Raw genomic sequence first — 21,726 nt, 5'->3', positions numbered from 1 at the left:
GTGATCGTGTCTGAAGTGGGACTTAAACCAACAGACTCCTGCCTCACAGGCATGTAAGTACATCCAAATGAGCAAAACAGGAAGGAAGGAATGGAGCGAGGGGAGGATGAGAGCCAAAGAAAGAAAGAGAAATATTTTTGCTGAATTTGGAGACAGAATTTTGGGTGAAAATGTTGTTGGACAAATATGTTTGAATCTAGAAGCATGTTCATTTTGAACAGTCATTCTAAGCAAAACTGGCTTCCATTGTAGAAGATATATATATGTACGAGACATTAATCATGCATTGCAATATTTTCCTCGGTGCGCTCTTGGAAAAAATGCCACAGTAAAGTGAAGCACTTCTTCAGATGATGGAAAGAGAGAAATGCAATTAATTAGCTCACAGTGTTTCTGTACATCTCATCATGGTTGGCACCAAGCATGACTGACAACGAGCTGGGAGTGGGTTGCTTCCCGTTCCTCTTTGCTGGGTGATTCTGAAATATACCGTGGGAGTGTGAACGGTAAGTCAGAAACATTAAAAAAATGTAAAATATTTAATAGGAGAAAATTGTATGGCAAGTTACTGTTGAACTATATTTGAATCAAATTCTTAGACGTTCTGCCAACGTTAATCTAATATTAAGCACATTAAAGTTTTTAGACCAAGTATCTGCAAATGGATTTTGCGAAGAATCCATAAAATATTTTTGCAATAATTATCCCACAATATAATATTAAGATAGAAACATAGAAAATAGGTGCAGGAGGAGGCTATTCGGCCCTTCGAGCCAGCACCGCCATTCATTGTGATCATGGCTGATCGTCCACAATCAATAACCCATGCCTGCCTTCTCCCCATATCCTTTGATTCCACTAGCCCCTAGAGCTCTATCCAACACTCTCTTAAATCCATCTAGTGATTTGGCTTCCACTGACCTCTGTGGCAGAGAATTCCATAAATTCACAACTCTGGGTGAAAAAGTTTCTTCTCACCTCAGTTTTAAATGGCCTCCCCTTTATTCTAAGACTGTGGCCCCTGGTTCTGGACTCGCCCAACATTGGGAACATTTTTCAAAAGATCAAGAATCAAAACAAGTGAACAATAAACTTCTCCTCATCAGCCCTCTCAGTTCATCAGGAATACCTAGTCCAAGTCTCGTCGAGGTCACTTTAAGGTGCTAAGATTTTTTCTTAGACTATTCAACACTGAAATCTGCATAATACAGGCATTTCTATTTGCATTACAATCAATATTTTATAATTTTGCTATCAGTGAGTTGGCTGCCTTTCCTCTAAAACCTACTTAAAAGTTACATTAAGCATGCCACTGGCATCACTGAAACCTTTAAATTAGGATCTAGATTCCTCATGGTGGTGCATCTTGGATGTACAACTCAGGCCTGCAAGTTGAAAATGATCCTTTGATGTCACCTACTTGCAGATGATAGTGGTTTTAGCATTTGGCTGGAGGAGAGCTATGTAGGACTTTAATATTTTTTGTTTATTCATTCAAGGGATGTGGACTTCAGAGACTGAGCCATCATTTTTAATTGCCCGTCCCTAGTGGCACTTGAGAAGGTGGTGGTGAGCTGCCTTCTTGAACTGCTGTGGTCCTTGAGGTGTGCATGTACCCACAATGCTGTTGGGCAGGAAGTTCCAGGATCTTGGCCCAGCGAAAATGCAGGAGCAACTAGAAATGGAATTGAGGAGGGATTTGTATATGTAATTTAAATCAGTTTATACCACCCGGATTCTTTTTTAAATGTTCCAGGAGTCTGGTGTCAAGGGCTAATTCAGATCGTCAGCCAATGATCTTTATTTGATGCTATCTTCTTTGCTCAAAAACGGTAAATATCCAAGTCCAAGGTGTGTGGCTTAGAGGACAACTTCCAGCTGGTAGTGCTCCTGTACCTTGGCTACCCTTGTCTTCTTAGGGGTTGTTGGTGGAGATCATGGGTGTGGGAGATGCTGTCTATGGAGTCTTGGTGAGTCATTCAATGATTCAATGGTGCTTTATTGTCATGTGTGCACTGCAAAGTGAAATTCTGTTTGCATAGATCACACACGTAAGAGTCATCGTGTTTTGGCGCCATTTACGAAAGATCCATGGTCCGGTCCACGCACTCGATGTACTGTTGCAGCTCCCAATCCAGGTAAGCCCCAGGCTGCTGCAAGGCCTCCTCTGTCACCCTCAGCTGGCTCAGTGAGCCAAGACTGCTGCCACGGGTGGCTTGGCGGCTTCCCCCTACAGGCTGCACCCCATTATGTCTTCCTTTGGCTGGCCACTGGGCCTCCTGGGCGGGTTCCCAGCTCTACAGCATTCCGGAAGTCTTGTGCCACCGCGAGGCATCCTGAGAGCTTTGCTATAATGTAGTACATCTTGTACATGGTACATAGACACAAAAAGCTGGAGTAACTCAGTGGGACAGGCAGCATCTCTGGAGATAAGGAATGGCATTGAGACTCTTCTTCAGACATGGTACAGGTTGCTGTAACTGTGCATCGATGGTGGAGTGAGTGAATGGTTGTAGAATGGGTATCTATCAAACAGGTTGCTATTTTCTGTACAATGTAAAGTTACCTGAGTGTTGCTGATGCCACACTCATCAAGGCAAGTGGAGAGTATTCTATCACAGTCCTGACTTGAATCTGATAGATGGTGGACAGGCTTTGTGGATTAGGAGGTGAATTAGGGCGGCACGATGGTGTTGTGGTAGAGTTGCTGCCTTACAGCGCCAGAGACCCGGGTTCCATCCTGACTATGGGTGCTGTCTGTATGGAGTTTGTACGTTTTCCCAGTGACCTGCGTGGGTTTTCTTCGAGATCTTCGGTTTTCTCCCACACTCCAAAGATGTACAGGTTTGTAGGTTAATTGGCTTTGGTAAAATTGTAAATTGTCCCTTGTGTGTGTAGTGTAGTGTTAATGTGTGGGGATCATTGGTTGGTGCAGACTCAATGGGCTGAAGGGCCTGTTTCCACATTGTATCTCAAAACTGAACTAAACTACATACTACAGGATTCCTACTCTTTGACCTGTTCTTGTAGCCACCTTTGAATATGGTTATTTTAGTTTATATTCTGGTCATTCATACCCCCAAGATATTGATTGTGGGGGATTTGGTATTTTAGTATGTTGCCAAGGTCTTGCACTTGTGTGGTGCAAATGTAACTTGTCACCTATCAGCCCAGTCCTGGATATTGTCCAAGTTTTACTGTGTTTGGACATGAAATGCTTCTTTATTTGAGGAGTCATGAATGATGCTGAACATTGTGTGACCATCACCAAGCATTCATGTTACTGATCCTGTGATTGAAGAAACATCATTAATGGACCACCCTGAAGATGGACTGGCCATATAATAGCCAATGTTTGTCACCTTTGCATTCCCTAACGGTGTTGAGGAGAACAAAAGCAAAAGGCCAGCAATATTAAATAGAAACAGAAAACAATCGAAAAACTTTCCAGCTGGGCAGACTGCGTCTATGGATAGAGAAGTAGAGTTAATGGATCAGGTCATCGACCTGTCAATAGGAACTCTTGGAGAAATGAGAAATGGTATCCAAGGTGGGCACTCCCAGAAAGGCAGCGTTGGTAAATTAAACTGTTTCCACAGACAGAGGAAATAACACTTTGCTCATCTTGTTCACAAAATGCCCATCTATACTAAATGTGTAGGAAGGAACTGCAGATGCTGCTTTAAACCGAAGCTGTTCTTCAGACTGAAGAAGGGTCTCGACCTGAAATGTCACCTGTTCCTTCTCTCCAGATATGCTGTCTGACCTGCTGCTTTTTGTCTCTCCAGCTTTTTGTGTCTATCTCTCATCTACACTAATCCCATTTACCAGCAGTTGTAGGCTTCCATGCTTTGGTGATTCAAGTTCCCATTCTTGTACATTTTAAATGTCATGAGAATCTCTGCCTCCTTCACCTTTTCAGGTAATGTGTGTTCCAGATTGCGACCACCCTCTGGGTGAAAAGCTTCCCTCAGATCCCCTTTAACTCTCTTTATTCTTCTCCTTAAACCTGTGCCCTATAATTTTTGTGTTTCTTACTATCCATCTTATCTATGTTCATCATAATATTGTATGTCTCAAACAGGTCCCCCTTTTTCTCCAATAGAAGGAAAAACAAATTTGGCCTATCCAGCCTCTGCTCATATTTAAAGTGTTCAATCCAGGAAACATTCAGCAAATTTTCTAAGCACCCTCTCTAAAGGTCACTCAAAAGCAAAGGAAACTCCCAGGGATGAGTGGGTTAACATATAATGAGCGTTTGAAGGCACTGAACCTCTTCTTGCTGGAGTTTAGAAGGATGAGGAGGGGGGACCTCATTGAAACTTACCGAATAGTGAAAGGCCTGGATAGGATGAATGTGGAGGACATAGCCTCACAATAAAAGGACGTGCCTTTAGAAAGGAGATGAGAAGGACTTTCTTTAGTCAGAGGGTGGTAAATCTATGGAATCTATTGCCATAGAAGGCTGTGGAGGCCGTCAATGTATATTTTTAAGACAGAGATAGATAGATTTGTTATTAATAAGGGTGTCAGAGAAGGTTGGAGAATGGGGTTAAGAGGGAAAGATAGATCAATCAAGATTGAAAGGCAAGTAGACTTGATGGGCCGAATGGCCTAATGTTGGAATGTTGGCCTTCATAACAAGAGGAGTTGAGTATAGGAGCAAAGAGGTCCTTCTGCACGTGTACAGGGCCCTGGTGAGACCGCACCTGGAGTACTGTGTGCAGTTGTTGTCTCCAAATTTGAGGAAGGATATTCTTGCTAATGAGGGCGTGCAGCATAGGTTCACTAGGTTAATTCTCGGAATGGCGGGACTGTTGTATGTTGAAAGACTGGAGCGACTAGGCTAGTATACACTGGAATTTAGAAGGATGAGAGGGGATCTTATTGAAACATATAAGATTATTAAGGGGTTGGACACGTTATAGGCAGGAAACATGTTCCCAATGTTGGGTGAGTCCAGAACCAGGGGCCACAGTTTAAGAATAAGGGGTAGGCCATTTATAACGGAGATGAGGAAAAACTGTTTCAGTCAGAGAGTTGTAAATCTGTGGAATTCTCTGCCTCAGAAGGCAGTGGAGGCCAATTCTCTGAATGCTTTCAAAAGAGAGCTAGATAGAGCTCTTAAGGATAGCGGAGTCAGGGGGTATGGGGAGAAGGCAGGAACGGGGTACTGATTGAGAATGATCAGCCATGATCACATTGAATGGTGGTGCTGGCTCGAAGGGCCGAATGGCCTACTCCTGCACCTATTGTCTATTGTCTATTGTCTAATTCTGCCCCTAGAACTTATGAACATATGAAAATCTGCTGATGTTGAGAGTCAAAAAATAAAGTCAATGAATAACTAAGTAAGAATACAGCAGGTCAAGCAGCATGAATGGAAGAGAAATGGAGTTAATGTTTTAGGTTTGCGACGATTCGTTCGAACATTGTTTGATTACAAGAAAATGCAGGAAATGTTCAGAAGATCTGGCAACAGCTCCAGTGAATGGTGCGAAATGAATGCTTCAGAATAAAAGAGCATGGGCCTGAAAGGTTACTGTATGGTGCCCCTGACCTACTGAGTATTCAGCTTGCATTTAAGACGTAGGTCATCTGGAGAAAAGAGGTGTGGGATTGTCTATATCTGGGGCAATCCAGAGTAATATTTCTTGGATTATTTCATTCCGGCAAATTAACCAACATCCCCATTATTGGTTAGTGTTGGGCGACCCAACTAACAGAAAATTTAGCCACGCTGACAGATTTCCGATAAAGTTATTCATCACCAAATTATGCCCAATCTAAAATTTGGCATTAACCTGTCTGAAACAAAACAATCAATTGTGTTCATTCTTATGAGAAAGACATAATTAATGAAGGACGATAAGATCTGAATGATTTTAGTGTAACGCCATAGAGATGGGGTCTGAGAACAGAATTATTTTTCTTTGAAACTTATTGACTCTTTTTCCAGACTAAAGAGGTAGATCCATATACACGCATCTTTAAAAAAATTAGGCTACTCATGGGTATTCATTTACTAAATGTAATTACTGACACAATAATTTCATTAGAGTCACGTTTTGATAATTTCATTGCTGACACTTGGAAGATTACTAAAATAGTGTGTAAACAGCTCTTTGTGGAGAATTCTGAATTATTTAAATGAACTATGGGAAACCTAAATATTTATTTACAATGCCAGATTTGACTGAATTTGATCTCTTGCACTGCTAAGGAGCCTTGCCAGGAATGACAATAACCAGGTACTTGATGAAAGAATAGGTTGACTGGGCTTGTATTCACTGGAATTTAGGTTAAGAGGGGATCTTATAGAAACATATACCATTCTTAAAGGACTGGGCAGGCTAGGTGCAGGGAAAATAGTTCTGATGTTGGGGGAGTCCAGAACCAGTGGTCACAGTTTAAGAATAATTGGTAGGTCATTTAGGACTGAGATGAGGAAAAACATTTTCACCTAGAGAGTTGTGAATCTGTGGAATTCTCTGCCACAGAAGGCAGTCTGGCTGATGGCAGAAATAACCAAACAAAAAGAGCAGCTTGTATGTCCTAGCAATAGATGCAGAGATACAATCACTTTCTTAGCAGTTGGTAAGGAGCTCCAGTCCTTGTGATGAAGGCATGGATGTGGCACTCCGACATTAGGAAAAACAAAACTAGTACGTGATAACATGTAAAGCTGAAACAGTTATTCAATAATTGTACAGTTGTAACACTGGCAAAGAAGAACGCAGTTACACTGGCACAGGAAGAATTCAAAGAACTGGTCTTGTTCAGGTTAACAATGGCTTTAATTTTTAATAGCTATTTCTCCATGCTGCTGATGTAGCCATTACTATCACAAACAGCTAGTTTGGCAAATTTATAGTGTCACAGTCAAGGGCACAGACACACTCTAAACAGGATATTAGCTTCAAAGTATACATCTACCAGGAAAGTCCAGCATTGGTCTAACTGACATAGGATAAGACTTTGCTGCAGTTGTTATATGTATATTTAAGAAAACGTGTCAATTAAATCGTTCTTAAAAGGCAAAGGACATCAGCAACTGAATATCAGATAGAAAATGCCTGCAAAATATAAAGGCTGTCGAATGTGGTGGGAGAATAGCAGGAAAGGTTTCAATTTTAATGCATGATAATCCTTGGAGAGGATAAATACTCCACAAAAAACATAAAGACATTCAATTATTGCTTAATGTCTCTGAGCAAACCTCAACATTAAGAATGGGGACAGGGGAGTTTAAGAGTACTTCTCTGAGCCAAATGGAGAGCCTTTCTTGATTATGTGTTGTAATTTGTAATTAGGATATTTTCAATCTGAATTTCTAAACCCACGCACTTAGCTGAATGTCCAATACTGAAGTAAAAGATAATCTCTTGACCCTTCACTTTGAAAAAAAAATGGCCAGCTGAGCATTCTGGAGGCTAATTTCAGTCGCAGAAAGATTTATTACATAAGTCAACAGGGGCAACAGACTGAACAAGAAAAGATCACAATGTAATTGGGGTAGAAATTCATCCTCGATTGCATCCATTAAATATCCATTATAGGAGCAGCTATGCATTATATTTCATAGAATTAGCAGTTACCTAGTAGAATAAATGAATGAAATGCAAAGAAGGCAAATTATTTCACTGCATCTGTGCTGTTTTGAAGAGCTATTTAATTACGGCACTCCCTTGCAGTTACCCGAGAGTTTAGTAAAATCTTTCCTCTGAAATAGTTATCCAATTCCATTTAGGAATATGCGAGAGATCCTCTTTCGACCAATCTTTCAGGCAGTGCACTCCAAGTCAAGGTGTTTAAAAACAAAATCCTCCTGTTTCCTCTGGCTGTTTTGTCTTAAATTTCGAGCCACTGAACCCTCTGCCACTGAAAACAATTTCTCCTCATTTATAATTGAGCACATCTGTCCAAAAGGCCTCAACAGCTTGAACTGGCATTATGTTACGTTATGAGAGCATATTTGCAACTCAATTTTATTTCTCTTCAACTTTTCCCCACATAGAAACCTTTGTCAAAACACACTTCCATTATTGTTTTTCTGCTAATGCTTTCTGGTTCTTAAGTGTCACTTAGACTCATTACTTACATTTTGTTCCTAATCCTATTGAGAATACTTTCTACTTTCCCTTTGAAACTAAAGCATGTAATTTTCTTTCTGTAATTAATTTGAATGCTGACAATTCTTAATCTTGAGTCTCTGCTATATTAATAAAGGCATATCTATGTTCAATTGTTTTTCACAGACTGCCAAACCTGGAGCTAATTGCAGTTCTGTCGTTCAGTGAAAATGTGGCATCAATGGATTATGAGGTAGAAATTAGTTAAACCCAATTGTAATTCATATAACAATTGCAGTGCAGATCTGTTTGGGTGGTTGAAGCCTCACATTTATGGCAGGCTCACACGATGATTTGAGCATGTTGCAGCTTCAGAGGCTGATCATGCATTGTGAGTGTTCCAGTTTCAAGCCCTGCATAGTACTGGCAGATGTGTTTCATGAATGCTGTTGTCTGGCAACTGAATCATCCTACCATAAACAGAGAGCAGTCCTGAACTACCATCTACCTCTCTGGTGACCCTCGGACTATCCTTGATCGGATTTTGCTGGCTTTACCTTGCACTAAACGTTATTCCATTATCATGTATCTATACACTGTAAATGGATCGACTGTAATCATGTATTGTCTTTCTGCTGACTGGTTGGCACACAACAAAAGCTTACCTCAGTGCACGTGGCAATAGTGTACCTCAGTGAATGTGACAATAAACGAAACTGAATGAGTAAGGAGGTGGTGCAGACAATTGTATTTGCATTGTCCCTGGTACCTTTTGTGGATATGGGATGAACAGGGCCTCTCCTTTTTCCAGAGAAACTTTCAAATCAGTACAGTTTGGGGTTTTGTTCCTGCTTCATACACAATGACTTGCAGAATCAAGCTCATCTACTTGTTGCAAATCAAATTTGCGTGTGAGATCCTGAAATAGTTATTAAGCTATCATATAAATTCCTAGTTCGGGCGGCACGGTAGTGCAGCGGTAGAGTTGCTGCTTTACAGCGAATGCAGCGCCGGAGACTCAGGTTCGATCCTGACTACGGGTGCTGTACTGTAAGGAGTTTGTACGTTCTCCCCGTGACCTGCGTGGGTTTTCTCCGAGATCTTCGGTTTCCTCCCACACTCCAAAGACGTACAGGTATGTAGGTTAATTGGCTGAGTAAATGTAAAAATTGTCCCTAGTGGGTGTAGGATAGTGTTAGTGTATGGGGATCGCTGGGCGGCACGGTCTTGGTGGGCCGAAAAGGCCTGTTTCCGGCTGTATATATATGATATGATGATGATATGATATGATAAAATGGGTATTTGTAGAACTATTTGCCATTTTGGCAAGGAAAATGTCTGAGCATGTGGAATTTGAAAAGCTGCAAAGTCTTTACTCAGTCAGTTGCTGCCCGATGTACATTCCATCTACTTGTGTAAAGGATTTTGGAAAGGCAGAAGGGAAAATCGGAAGTGTCGGTATTACACTCTAAGGGGAGTAAGAGACACCTGTGGCTGACAAGGGAAGTCAGGGACAGCATAAAAATTAAGGAGAGGAAGTATAACATAGCAAAGAAGAGTGGGAAGACAGAGGATTGGGACTCTTTTAAAGAGCAACAAAAGTTAACTAAAAAGGCAATACGGGGAGAAAAGATGAGGTACGAGGGTAAACTAGCCAATAATATAAAGGAGGATAGCAAAAGTTTTTTTAGGTACGTGAAGAGGAAAAAAATAGTCAAGGCAAATGTGGGTCCCTTGAAGACAGAAGCAGGGGAATTTATTATGGGGAACAAAGAAATGGCAGACGAGTTAAACCGTTACTTTGGATCTGTCTTCACTGAGGAAGATACACACAATCTCCCAAATGTTCTAGGGGCCGGAGAACCTAGGGTGATGGAGGAACTGAAGGAAATCCACATTAGGCAGGAAATGGTTTTGGGTAGACTGATGGGACTGAAGGCTGATAAATCCCCAGGGCCTGATGGTCTGCATCCCAGAGTACTTAAGGAGGTGGCTCTAGAAATAGTGGAAGCATTGGAGATCATTTTTCAATGTTCTATAGATTCAGGATCAGTTCCTGTGGATTGGAGGATAGCAAATGTTATCCCACTTTTTAAGAAAGGAGGGAGAGAGAAAACGGGTAATTATAGACCAGTTAGTCTGACATCAGTGGTGGGGAAGATGCTGGAGTCAATTATAAAAGACGAAATTGTTGAGCATTTGGATAGCAGTAACGGGATCATTCCGAATCAGCATGGATTTACGAAGGGGAAATCATGCTTGACAAATCTACTGGAATTCTTTGAGGATGTAACTAGGAAAATTGACAAGGGAGAGTCAGTGGATGTGGTGTACCTCGACTTTCAGAAAGCCTTCGACAAGGTCCCACATAGGAGATTAGTGGGCAAAATTAGGGCACATGGTATTGGGGGTAGGGTACTGACATGGATAGAAAATTGGTTGACAGACAGAAAGCAAAGAGTGGGGATAAATGGGTCCCTTTCGGAATGGCAGGCAGTGACCAGTGGGGTACCGCAAGGTTCGGTGCTGGGACCCCAGCTATTTACGATATACATTAATGACTTAGACGAAGGGATTAAAAGTACCATTAGCAAATTTGCAGATGATACTAAGTTGGGGGGTAGTGTGAATTGTGAGGAAGATGCAATAAGGCTGCAGGGTGACTTGGACAGGTTGTGTGAGTGGGCGGATACATGGCAGATGCAGTTTAATGTAGATAAGTGTGAGGTTATTCACTTTGGAAGTAAGAATAGAAAGGCAGATTATTATCTGAATGGTGTCAAGTTAGGAGGAGGGGGAGTTCAACGAGATCTGGGTGTCCTAGTGCATCAGTCAATGAAAGGAAGCATGCAGGTACAGCAGGCAGTGAAGAAAGCCAATGGAATGTTGGCCTTCGTAACAAGAGGAGTTGAGTATAGGAGCAAAGAGGTCCTTCTACAGTTGTACCGGGCCCTGGTGAGACCGCACCTGGAGTACTGTGTGCAGTTTTGTTCTCCAAATTTGAGGAAGGATATTCTTGCTATGGAGGGCGTGCAGCGTAGGTTCACTAGGTTAATTCCCGGAATGGCGGGACTGTCGTATGTTGAAAGGCTGGAGCGATTGGGCTTGTATACACTGGAATTTAGAAGGATGAGGGGGGATCTTATTGAAACATATAAGATAATTAGGGGATTGGACACATTAGAGGCAGATAACATGTTCCCAATGTTGGGGGAGTCCAGAACAAGGGGCCACAATTTAAGAATAAGGGGTAGGCCATTTAGAACGGAGATGAGGAAGAACTTTTTCAGTCAGAGGGTGGTGAAGGTGTGGAATTCTCTGCCTCAGAAGGCAGTGGAGGCCAGTTCGTTGGATGCTTTCAAGAGAGAGCTGGATAGAGCTCTTAAGGATAGCGGAGTGAGGGGGTATGGGGAGAAGGCAGGAACGGGGTACTGATTGAGAGTGATCAGCCATGATCGCATTGAATGGCGGTGCTGGCTCGAAGGGCTGAATGGCCTACTCCTGCACCTATTGTCTATTGTCTATTTTCAGACACCACAAGGTCACAAAAGTAGGTAAATGAAAGGCAAACTGTTTTAGTTCAACTTTCTACTTGCTAGTGCTACTGCTAGCCTAGAATGTGTAAGAACTACCATGTTTGGGTAGAAAAGAAGATACTGTGCTTTCCTGGAGGCAAAGGGTACCATCTCTTCCAAGTCTCATGATATAATTGTGCAGGATTACCAAAGAAACCCAGCAATGTTAACATAGGAATAAAGCAATACGAATGCACAAAGTAATGCTGAGAATGCACAAAGTAAGGCATATTTGAGAGATAATTTCTGTTCATGTTATCCTCGATTTTAGGGAGAGATTGAGCAGGCTAGGACTTTATTTCTTGTGATGCGCAGGATGATGAGGTGTAGAAAATCATGAGAGGAATAGATCGGGTAGATACACAGATTCTCTTGCCCAGAGTAGGGGAATAAAGAACCAGAGGATAAAGGTTTAAGGTGAGGGAGGCAAAAATCTGTGGAATTCTCTGCCTCAGAGGGCAGTGGAGGCCAATTCTCTGAATACATTCAAGAGAGAGCTAGATAGAGCTCTTAAGGATAGCGGAGTCAGGGGGTATGGGGAGAAGGCAGGAACGGGGTACTGATTGAGAATGATCAGCCATGATCACATTGAATGGCCTTCTCCTGCACCTATTTTCTATTGTCTATTGTCTATTTAATAGGAACCTGAGAGCTAACTTTTTCACACAAAGGATGGTAGTTGTATTGAACAAGCTGCCAGGGAGGTAGTTGAGGCGGGTACTATGGCAACGTTTGATAAACATTTAGACAGGTACATGGATAGGACAGGTTTAGAGGGATATGGGTCAAACCCAGGATTAGTGTAGATGAGACATGTTGGCTGGTGTGGGCAAGTTGGGTTGAAGGGTATGGTTCATGCTGTGAGACAATGACTGTATGACTCCCATACAAAGTATTGTTTGATTCCTATACAAAGAACTTTCACTACTAGATCGCCACTGTAAATTCTGCAGGCTACATGTTAGAGGTGAAAATATTCTGGCTGCAAATTCCTGTTGTTTTTTTTGTGGGGAGGTGCTATTCAGTATCCTGGGTATACCCTGGCAAGACAGAGTGTCCAACATTGAGATTGTGTCTGGCGCTGGCCTTCCGAGCATGTACTCTCTACTCAGGCAGTGCAGGCTGCGGTGGATGGGCCATGTCCACCACATGGTGGATGGCCTTATTCCAAAAGACATCCTCTATGGAGAGCTAACATCTGGGAGGAGAACCATCGGCCGCCCCCAGCTACGATACAAGGATGTCTGCAAGAGAGATTTGAAGGTGCTCGACATTGATGTGGAGACCTGGGAGAGCCTTGCAGCTGACCGTACGAGGTGGAGAGGTATCCTGAACCAACGTCTCAAAACGGGGGAAGAGAAACTGATGAATGCAGCAGCAGAAAAGCGGGCAAGCAGAAAGGAGCGCAGCAACTTCAACAGACCAGAGACCGCACACAAATGTGACCCTTGCGACAGAGACTGTCACTCCAGCATTGGTCTCTTCAGCCACAAGCGATGCTGCTCTAGCCGAGGTGTGGAGCAAGCAGCCAACTAGGATGCATCACCCACGGTCAGCCATGACCGAGGGGGCCTAAGAAGCTATTCAGTATCATTCTGCACACATGAGTTCCAATACAGCTTCAATACACCTGGTGATATGGAAGCTAAATAAATTCACACCTCGGCAGATTTACAGTCTGATGTTTCATTGTCAGTTATGAAGCTTCTGTAAATTGCGACATTGCTTGCCATGGAAGCAAGGCTTCAACATCAGGAGCATTCAGCTTATTATGTGCTTCCACTGCAGCATTGACTCGCCCAATTAGGAATTTCTGGACTATAATGCATCTAAAACATTTGACAATCAGTAGCTTTAAAATTAATTTTTTTGTTTAGAATAAATATAACCACCATTTTTTGCAACGGGCTAAACATGGCAAAGTTTTAGTCTTTCAGGTAATTGTTGCATTACAGAAAATGTATGGAGTGACTCTGAATCATTGGAACTTCACAACAAACAGCAGGGTGGTTGTTCAAAAGAATAGAAATTGAACAAATTGGACCAAACATTGCCAAATTAATTTCAGTCTCTTACGATGTTTATTTCTAGAAGCTAACTCTGATTCTTTTCCATGTTAACACAATTCCATCCAAGGTTATTTCAAGAATCAATTGCTTGGTAGGTGGTAAGATAGCAACAGAGTTGATGACAATGATCATGTGGAATGCCTTTTTGATTAGATTGGATTAGTTTCATTTTCTTATGAAACAGGGTACAATGAAATTTCATGTTTGTGTGAAGCTTGTTGAGTAAACATTATACGATACGTAAGAGTGATAGAAACAACTACTAATACAAAGATGAGTGCCCTACAGTAGAATGGTGTTTCGGACTACAGCACAATCTGAAATAGTGCAAAAAATATTAGTGTAATAATGGAATAATCAAATGTTAAAGTTAAAGGGTATGTGGCACCACCTCCTGGAAAGGGCCATCAAAGAGGAGATTGGTTCAGGAGTTTGATAGGGAAGAAGTTATTCTTGCCTAGATGTGCAGGCTTTCAAGCTCCTCTATCTTCTCTCAAAAGGTAGAAGAGAGAAAAAAGAAAGGCATCCTTGACAATCCTTCCAACATTCCTGATGCAACGGACCATGAAGATACACTGGATGGAATAAGGTGACGAGCATGTGATGGACTGGGTTGCGTTCACCATACTTAGCTGATTCAGACAGTCAAATGCAGAACAGTTGCCATACCAGGCTAGGATGTATTCCACTAGAATATGCTCTATAGTGTATCTGTAGATGTTTGAGTGAATCCTGGTAGACATGCTGAACGTAAGCCTAAGATGCCTAAGTAACTAAGGCAGCACCTTGGTGAACTTAGTTTGTCTGTTCAAAACGAACATGCATTAAGTTCATGCAGTAAAGATGCATCTTTGCCAGAGAATGCCCCTGATTTCAGTTTATAGTTCTTGGTGGTACTGCAGTGCAGTAGAAGAGATGCACCAGATGAAGGAAAATGCAAATGGTTGGCTTGGCATTATAGATTAATGGACCAAGTGCATCTCCTTACATTCCTACAGCAAACATCAGAAATTTGGGTAAGAAGGAACTGTAGATGCTGGTTTAAACCAAAGATAGACAAAAAAAGCTGGAGTAACCCAGCGGGACAGGCAGCATCTCTGGAGAGCAGGAATGGGTGACGTTTTGGGTTGAGACCCTTCTTCAGGCAGTTGGGTGTGGAAGTGAGCATTGCTCTTAACAATTTCTATCAAAAATGAATGGACATTCACACAAAATGTGTAGGAAGCAATCGCAGGTGCTGGTTTACTTTCTTTCCAGAGATGCTGCCTATCCTGCTGAGTTACTCCAGCATTTTGTGTCTATATTCTGAATGGACATGCAACCCTACACACATTACAAACCACTGTGGTTCATCTCTAAGTGATATTTTGACTTATTTTCTACAAGGTTCTAACAGTAGCAGCAGCGGCATTGCTTGCTGTTTCTCATGTGGAACATAAAGGGGAATTTAAGAGGCTCAGAGAAGACAGGAAGATTGGCCATCTGTCATCCAACCGTCTTCATCAGCAAAGTTAATAAAACAACTCAGTGGCTAAATAATGCATCATGTAAGGCTGGGTTAATTGAACCTTGCTCTAATGTTTTTTAAACATAAAGGATAAATTTCATAGAGCATTATCTTCTTGGCAGTGTTCCTCAACCAACTACCTCCGGATATTGTGGAGTGGAGTTCCTGACAGATGGCATGGTAATTTGGCACGGTCCATGTGGAAAAAAATTAATAGCAGTCATCTTTTGTCACTGCATACATAGTGTTTTTGTATTTTTGTGTACTTGCAGGAAACTCTATTAATGTTGTTGTTTGCTGTCCTTGCATTTTCCTCTCTTGGCTCAAGGCTTTGAATCTTTTGGAATTATATATCTTCAAATTGGATTTATCATTAAAAGATGGTCAATGGAATCGTATTTGGCACTAACTTGTCACATATTTGTCAACTTCATCTCAGCATTTAGTAAGCGGTAAACACATGTTTACACCACACTCTAAGCCTTTGAATTTCACTTTGTTTGACATCAGGGCTTGGAGGTCAGCATCAGAAGATACCTTCATTTTGAAGATTACAGTTTCATGCTGATTGCTCCAGTACACGATTTCATGACACACTTCACAACGTGGGTTAGTAAAATGTCAGAAGTACTTCAAACATTTGGATCGCTGTTCCACAATACAACAATGCTTCACTCTCGGATGAGCTCAGTACGTTCTATTCTTGCTTTGAAAGGGAAAACATTGATGTACCTTCACAATCCTGCCTAGTTCCCAAAGACACCGTGATCTCAGTGAGGCAGACTTCAGAAGATCCTTCACATTGGTGAACCATTGAAAAGCTTCTGGTCCTGATGGTCCACCTGGCAATGTTCTTAAAACCTGCGTGGACCAACTGGCTTGAGGTTTCACGGAACATCTTCCAGCTCTCACTACTGTGGTCTGAGGTCCACACCTGCTTTAAAAGGACATCCTTGATAGCGGTACCCAAAAAGAGCAAGGTGACTACCGACCAATGATGAATTGCTGTGAGCGATTGGTTATGATATATATCAACCCCTGTCTTACTTAGGATCAGAACCCACCCCAATTTGCCTACCACCACAATAGATCGATGGAGGATGTGATTTTGCTGTTCTCCATTCTGCACTGTGCCACTTGGAAGATAAGAACATGTATCTCAGGCTGTTATCCATCAATTACAGCTCTGTGTTCAATACCATCATCCCATCTAAACGTATTGTCTAAGTCAGGGAACTGGATCTCTGCTAATCTCTGTGCAAATGGCTTCTCGGCCCACTCAACAGCAGGCCTCATGAATACTATTGGCAATAACACTTTCTCTGACCATCAGTGTAGGGGGATCTCAAGACTATGCTCCATTTGCTGCACTACCCTCTCTCTATAGCTGACACAGTTCCAAAGCCATCTTTAAATTTGCCATGTGGGATGTGTAATAGGTAACGATGATTTAAAGTATAGGAGGGAGAACGATAATCTGACTGAAAGGTGCCAGAACAACAATCTTGCTCTCAAAATGAGCAAAATGAAGGAGCTGATTGTTGACTTCAGGAAGGGAAAGCTACAGAACCTGTCTTCATCTATGGCATGATGGTGGAGAGAGTCAACAACTTCATGTTCCTGGCCGTGCACAGACCCTCCTGCCCACCGAGTCAGCAACGAACAGCGATCCCGGACAATCACACTATCCTACACACACTAGGGACAATTGACATTTATACCAAGCCAATTAACCTACAAACCTGTACGTCTTTGGAATGTGGGAGGAAACTGAATATCTCGGAGAAAACCCACGCAGGTCACGGGGAGAACGTACAAACTCCATGCAGACAAGCACCCATAGTCAGGATCGAATCAAGGTCTCTCAAGCTGTAAGGCAGTAGCTCTACCGCTATGCTACCGTGCCGCCCAGCTAAGGCTAAGGCTAATTGTTGGGCATGATTTCATTGATAGTACCAACAGCACAACAACGTCTTCAGTCCGTCCACCAAAATAATAGCTTTCCAATGAATGGCACAATGCAAAACTCATCAGTTAGATTCGTAAGACTGCGCGTGGGTGGTCCTTGAGCATCGAGAAGACCAAAATGTGTGGTTGGGCTGCTCCTTGCCACATTTGAAGTGATAGACATTGCAACCTGTTGCCATTTCACCTGAACATCTGCTGACCATCTGGCTTAGAATGACTTTCCCGTGGTCATTCTCTCACCTATCAGTTGACCAAATGCCCCTGTTGGCCTCACTCTAAAGATCTTTAAGTCGCACCTGTCACCTGATGCAGTAGCAATCATGTCATGAGAAAACTGCTGCATGATTTATGTAGAGGGAAATTGCCATTCACAGCGAGCGATTCACAGGTGACCACAGCTCTCTTTATTACTCATAACATTTAATAAACATTTGGACAGATACATGGATTGGATAGGTTTAGAGGGATGTGGGCCCAAATGCATGCAGGTGGACTAGTGTAGATGGGGCATGTTGGTCAGCGTTGGCTAATTGGACGAGGGGCCTGTTTCCATGCTGTTCAACACCATGACTATGTCTGAGGATGCTATCCATATATCTGGAGAGCTGTGGAAGGCGTAAGGCGGGTACAAAATTTTTCAGCAGAAGTAATCAACCTCAATATAAGCAACAAGTATAAGGTACCTAAAACTTTGTTTTAACCATCTGTGTAATGCTTGTTCATGTGGTTAAAATCTCTTCCTTTGAATGAGAATCCTCCTGGGTTTGAAAATGCAGCTGTTAATGTGAGAAAATAAACAATTTTATTCAGTCAATGTCTCACTAAAATGTGAATTTTTGCATTCTTAGCTTTTTTTATTCTAAACGTAGTCACTGAGTTGATTAACTTAATGTTGATTGCACACACTTTAATTTTGCTCCAATTACTCCTTATTCATCAGGACTTTTCTGTTGCAGAATATTTTATTTTCTTGCAGACAGCCCTTTGCAAATTATATTGGGTTTTAGGTTAATGTATTCAAGTTCCACCGCATAGATCAATAGAATGAGGCAGCACAATTATACACGTGCAGAAGGTAGGACACCTTTGCACTGAATTTAAATGGTAGAAACTTGAAAATATGCTTGGGGCAGAGATCAGAAAAGGCAGCTGACTCACTGTAAACCTATACACTCAAACTCACATCAAAAGAGTCAGAAAAAGATTGCTGCCGACATACCCTTAAATACTTCAGGACTTAGACTTTGCACCACTGGAGCTCACTTCAAATGATTCCAAATCCACCACCACAAAATATATAATTTTCGGTAACATTTTTTTGTTGTTCTATAAAGCAATATAGAAAACCATGATTGGTTGCAAGGCACCTCCAGATGCCACAATTCATTTTTTTGTGTTTGTTTCATTTGCCCATCCGATTTCAGCGGTAACAGGGACAAAAAAACCCCACAAATAAACTGCCTCTAAATAATGACTTCAGCGCAGTAAAACCTCCCAAGGCACTTCACAAAAGTGATGCAACGACATTTCAAAACAGAACTAAGTAAAAAGATATTTGGGAAGAAAATCAAATGCTTAGTCTAAGGGGAGATATAACTTCCGTCCTTATATCTCATTCCTTGACTCCATCCAAGGACCCCAACAGCCCTTTCAGGTGTGGCAGAATTTCATGCTCCTCCAGAATCTGGATTTCAAGGTTTCAGGTACAGGGGGAGGTTACATAGACTTGAATTGCTTTCTCTGAAACATTGGAGATTGAAAGACTTGATAGAAGTATGTAAAATAATGAGAGACATTGATAGGGCAGACAGTCAGAACCTTTCCCCCAGGATGTAAATGTCCAACACTATAGGGCATGGTTATAAGGTGAGAGGGGGAAAGTTTAATGGAGACTAGACGATCCGTGGACCCGTCGGGTCCAAACCTCTCCTGCGAGCCAGGCAACCCTCCACCAACTGACTACCCGTGGACCCGGTGCCAGCCTGGGGGGGCGGGCGAGGGGGGAGAGGAAAGGGGAGAGGGAGCCACTCACCCCGCAGCGGCCAGCTGCAGGAGTGCGGCAGCAAGGTGCTGCCGCATGTCCGTCCTGCCGACGGCCATCTTCTTTGACCCTCTGCCGCCACGCTGCACCACGGGAGGAAGGTCAGGGGCGTGGCACGCCGGTCCTGTGCAGAGGGGAGCGCATTTATTAAAGTTTATTGAGTTAATTACTTTGAAAATGTAACAAAGCTTGATCAATGCACACCGCAGGCGAACGGCGAGTAAGGTGGGCCTAAAATTGTTGCGCTATCGTGTACCGTTTTGGCAGTACTTTGGGAACACGCATACATGCATACATACATGTATACACACAAGATGAGAGTTTTAGTTATATATATAGATGTGCGGGGCAGGATTTTCGCATGGCATGGGGGGGTGCCTGGAACTCAATGCCAGGGTGGTGGTGGAGGCAAATATGATAGTGGCGTTTAGGAGGCTTTTAGATAGGTCTCTGGGAGTGCAGGGAATAGAGGGATATGGATCATGTAGATGAAATCAGTTTAACGGCATCATGTTTGTCACAAACATTGTGGGCCAAAGGGCCCATTCCTGTACTGTACAGTTGTATGTTCTATGTTCTAATCTCAGCACACATGTGGTATTTCACATTATGTTTGCATTTTCAGGCAACATAGCCAAGGTTAAGGGAGAACTTGGATTGGTTTATTTGGTACACATTCCTCTGCACACTTGCTGATGAGGTCTGATGATGGCAGTGACATACTCAATTAGATGGGCCGCAGAGACCTTGAATATGGACCAGTCCACCAACTCACAGCAGTCAAGAAGGATCTCATCCGTTTCCTCAGCCCTGCACTGCACGACTTTCTGCGCTGGATTGTCCTGCTCCAGTTTCTGCTTGTAAACAGGAGTAGAAGCACAGCCAGGTGGTCAGACCAAGTTAGAGCGCTGAGGCAACGATGCAGACTCCTGTCAAGGCCTAGTTGGAGGAGTCTTTGATGGCAAGCATATTTGATGGTTGTGTAGCTGTGGCCGAGGGTGTTTGGGCCTCTGGTTGGACAGGAGATGTGCTGATAGTATTTGGGCAGCTCACTCTTGAGGTTGACCTGATTGAAGTCCTTGGCTGTTATGAACAAGGTCTCGGGGTACTTCATTTCAAGGCTATTGGTGATGTGTAATAGTTCCCCAAGTGCAAACTTAGCATCAGCATGGGGTGGGATATCCAGCTTTAACTTCATCCAGTTTGGTTTTCAACACATTGGACGTTTGCCAGCGGTGTGCTGGTGGAGGGGGTGGGACGTGGGTGGGGGTAGAGGAGGATCTTGGAGCGACATGGTTTCAGTCTCACCTACAGCTCCTGTTTCTTCAGAAGATGGTTGCTCCTGGTCATGGAGTCATTTCAAATCCTGGGTCTGTTCTATGGTCTTGATTTTAGACCATAGAACATAGAACAGTACAGCACAGGAACAGGCTCTTCGGCCCACAATGTCTGTGCTGAACATGATGCCAAGTCGTATCTGCCTGCACATAATCCATATCCCTCCAATCCGTGCATATTTATGTGCCAATCCAAAAGCCTCTTAAATGCCACTATCGGACCTGCCTCTATCACTACCACTGGCAGTGCGTTTCAGGCACCCACCAGCCTATGTGTAAAAAAACGTGCTCATCTTGTTTAAACTTTGCCCCTCACACATTAAATTTTGCTCTCCCTCCAACTCATTGCAGAGATTCAACAGAGTGTCAAATAATGTCATCATTTTTTTTTAGATTTAGAGATACAGTGCGGAAACAGGCCCTTCGGCCCACCGGGTCCGCGCCGCCCAGCGATCCCCGCACATTAACACTATCCTACACACACTAGGGACAATTTTCACATTTACCCAGTCAATTAACCTAATTACCTGTACGTCTTTGGAGTGTGGGAGGAAACCGAAGATCTCGGAGAAAACCCACGCAGGTCGAACGTGCAAACTCGGTACAGACGGCGCCCGTAGTCAGGATCGAACCTGAGTCTCCGGCGCTGCATTCGCTGTAAGGCAGCAACTCCACCGCTGAGAAACATTTTTTCCTCTCGAACATCAATTCTATGACAAACAAGACATAAATAGCTTCCTAGAAATCCACCAGCAATCTAATGGGACAAAGCAGCTGCTTACCTGAAGGCTTCTTGCTGGCTGTACATTCCGCAGTTGTCTGGAAGAGTTGATGGAACATTGAGACAGGAACTGAGGTGCAGCAATTCCATCAAAGAGCTTTACTCTGCAGTTGAAACATTAATTACATGCTGCAATGAGTCCTGCTCCTATTTCCAGCAAATACTCACCATAAATAATTGCCGCATTGCAAAAAACAGAGTGGTTCTGATACAGAAATAGAATATGTATAATCACATATAATATTGCACGTGGAATAGCACTGGGTTTTGGCCCTAGCTCTAGTCGGGTTTCATTCTTGGAATTAAATGGGCAGTATGGTGTTATGTCACCAGAATAGTGAAGTGCTTTAAAAGACTGTTAAAGGCCCACATCTCT

The 21,726-nt window shown here is 42.7% G+C and overlaps 1 protein-coding gene across 1 annotated transcript in view; it reads right to left on the bottom strand.

Moving 5' to 3' along the window:
- Window positions 1–21,434, bottom strand: part of LOC144596908 (uncharacterized) — a 148,749-nt gene extending 127,315 nt beyond the window's left edge. Inside the window, exons 1-4 of the mRNA XM_078405784.1 lie at window positions 21,352–21,434; window positions 21,097–21,279; window positions 19,224–19,356; window positions 387–479 (exon numbers count right to left, since the gene is read on the bottom strand). Coding sequence (XP_078261910.1) covers window positions 387–479; window positions 19,224–19,356; window positions 21,097–21,279; window positions 21,352–21,409 — 467 coding nt within the window. The 5' untranslated portion in view covers window positions 21,410–21,434. The remainder of the gene's footprint in view (window positions 1–386; window positions 480–19,223; window positions 19,357–21,096; window positions 21,280–21,351) is intronic.
- Window positions 21,435–21,726: the final 292 nt, after the last annotated feature.

The sequence above is a fragment of the Rhinoraja longicauda genome, chromosome 9, assembly GCF_053455715.1.
Source record: "Rhinoraja longicauda isolate Sanriku21f chromosome 9, sRhiLon1.1, whole genome shotgun sequence".
In the NCBI taxonomy this organism is placed as follows: Eukaryota; Metazoa; Chordata; class Chondrichthyes; order Rajiformes; family Arhynchobatidae; genus Rhinoraja; species Rhinoraja longicauda.
The sequence above is the reverse complement of the archived record's forward strand: the minus strand, read 5'-3'. Positions and strand labels throughout refer to the sequence as shown.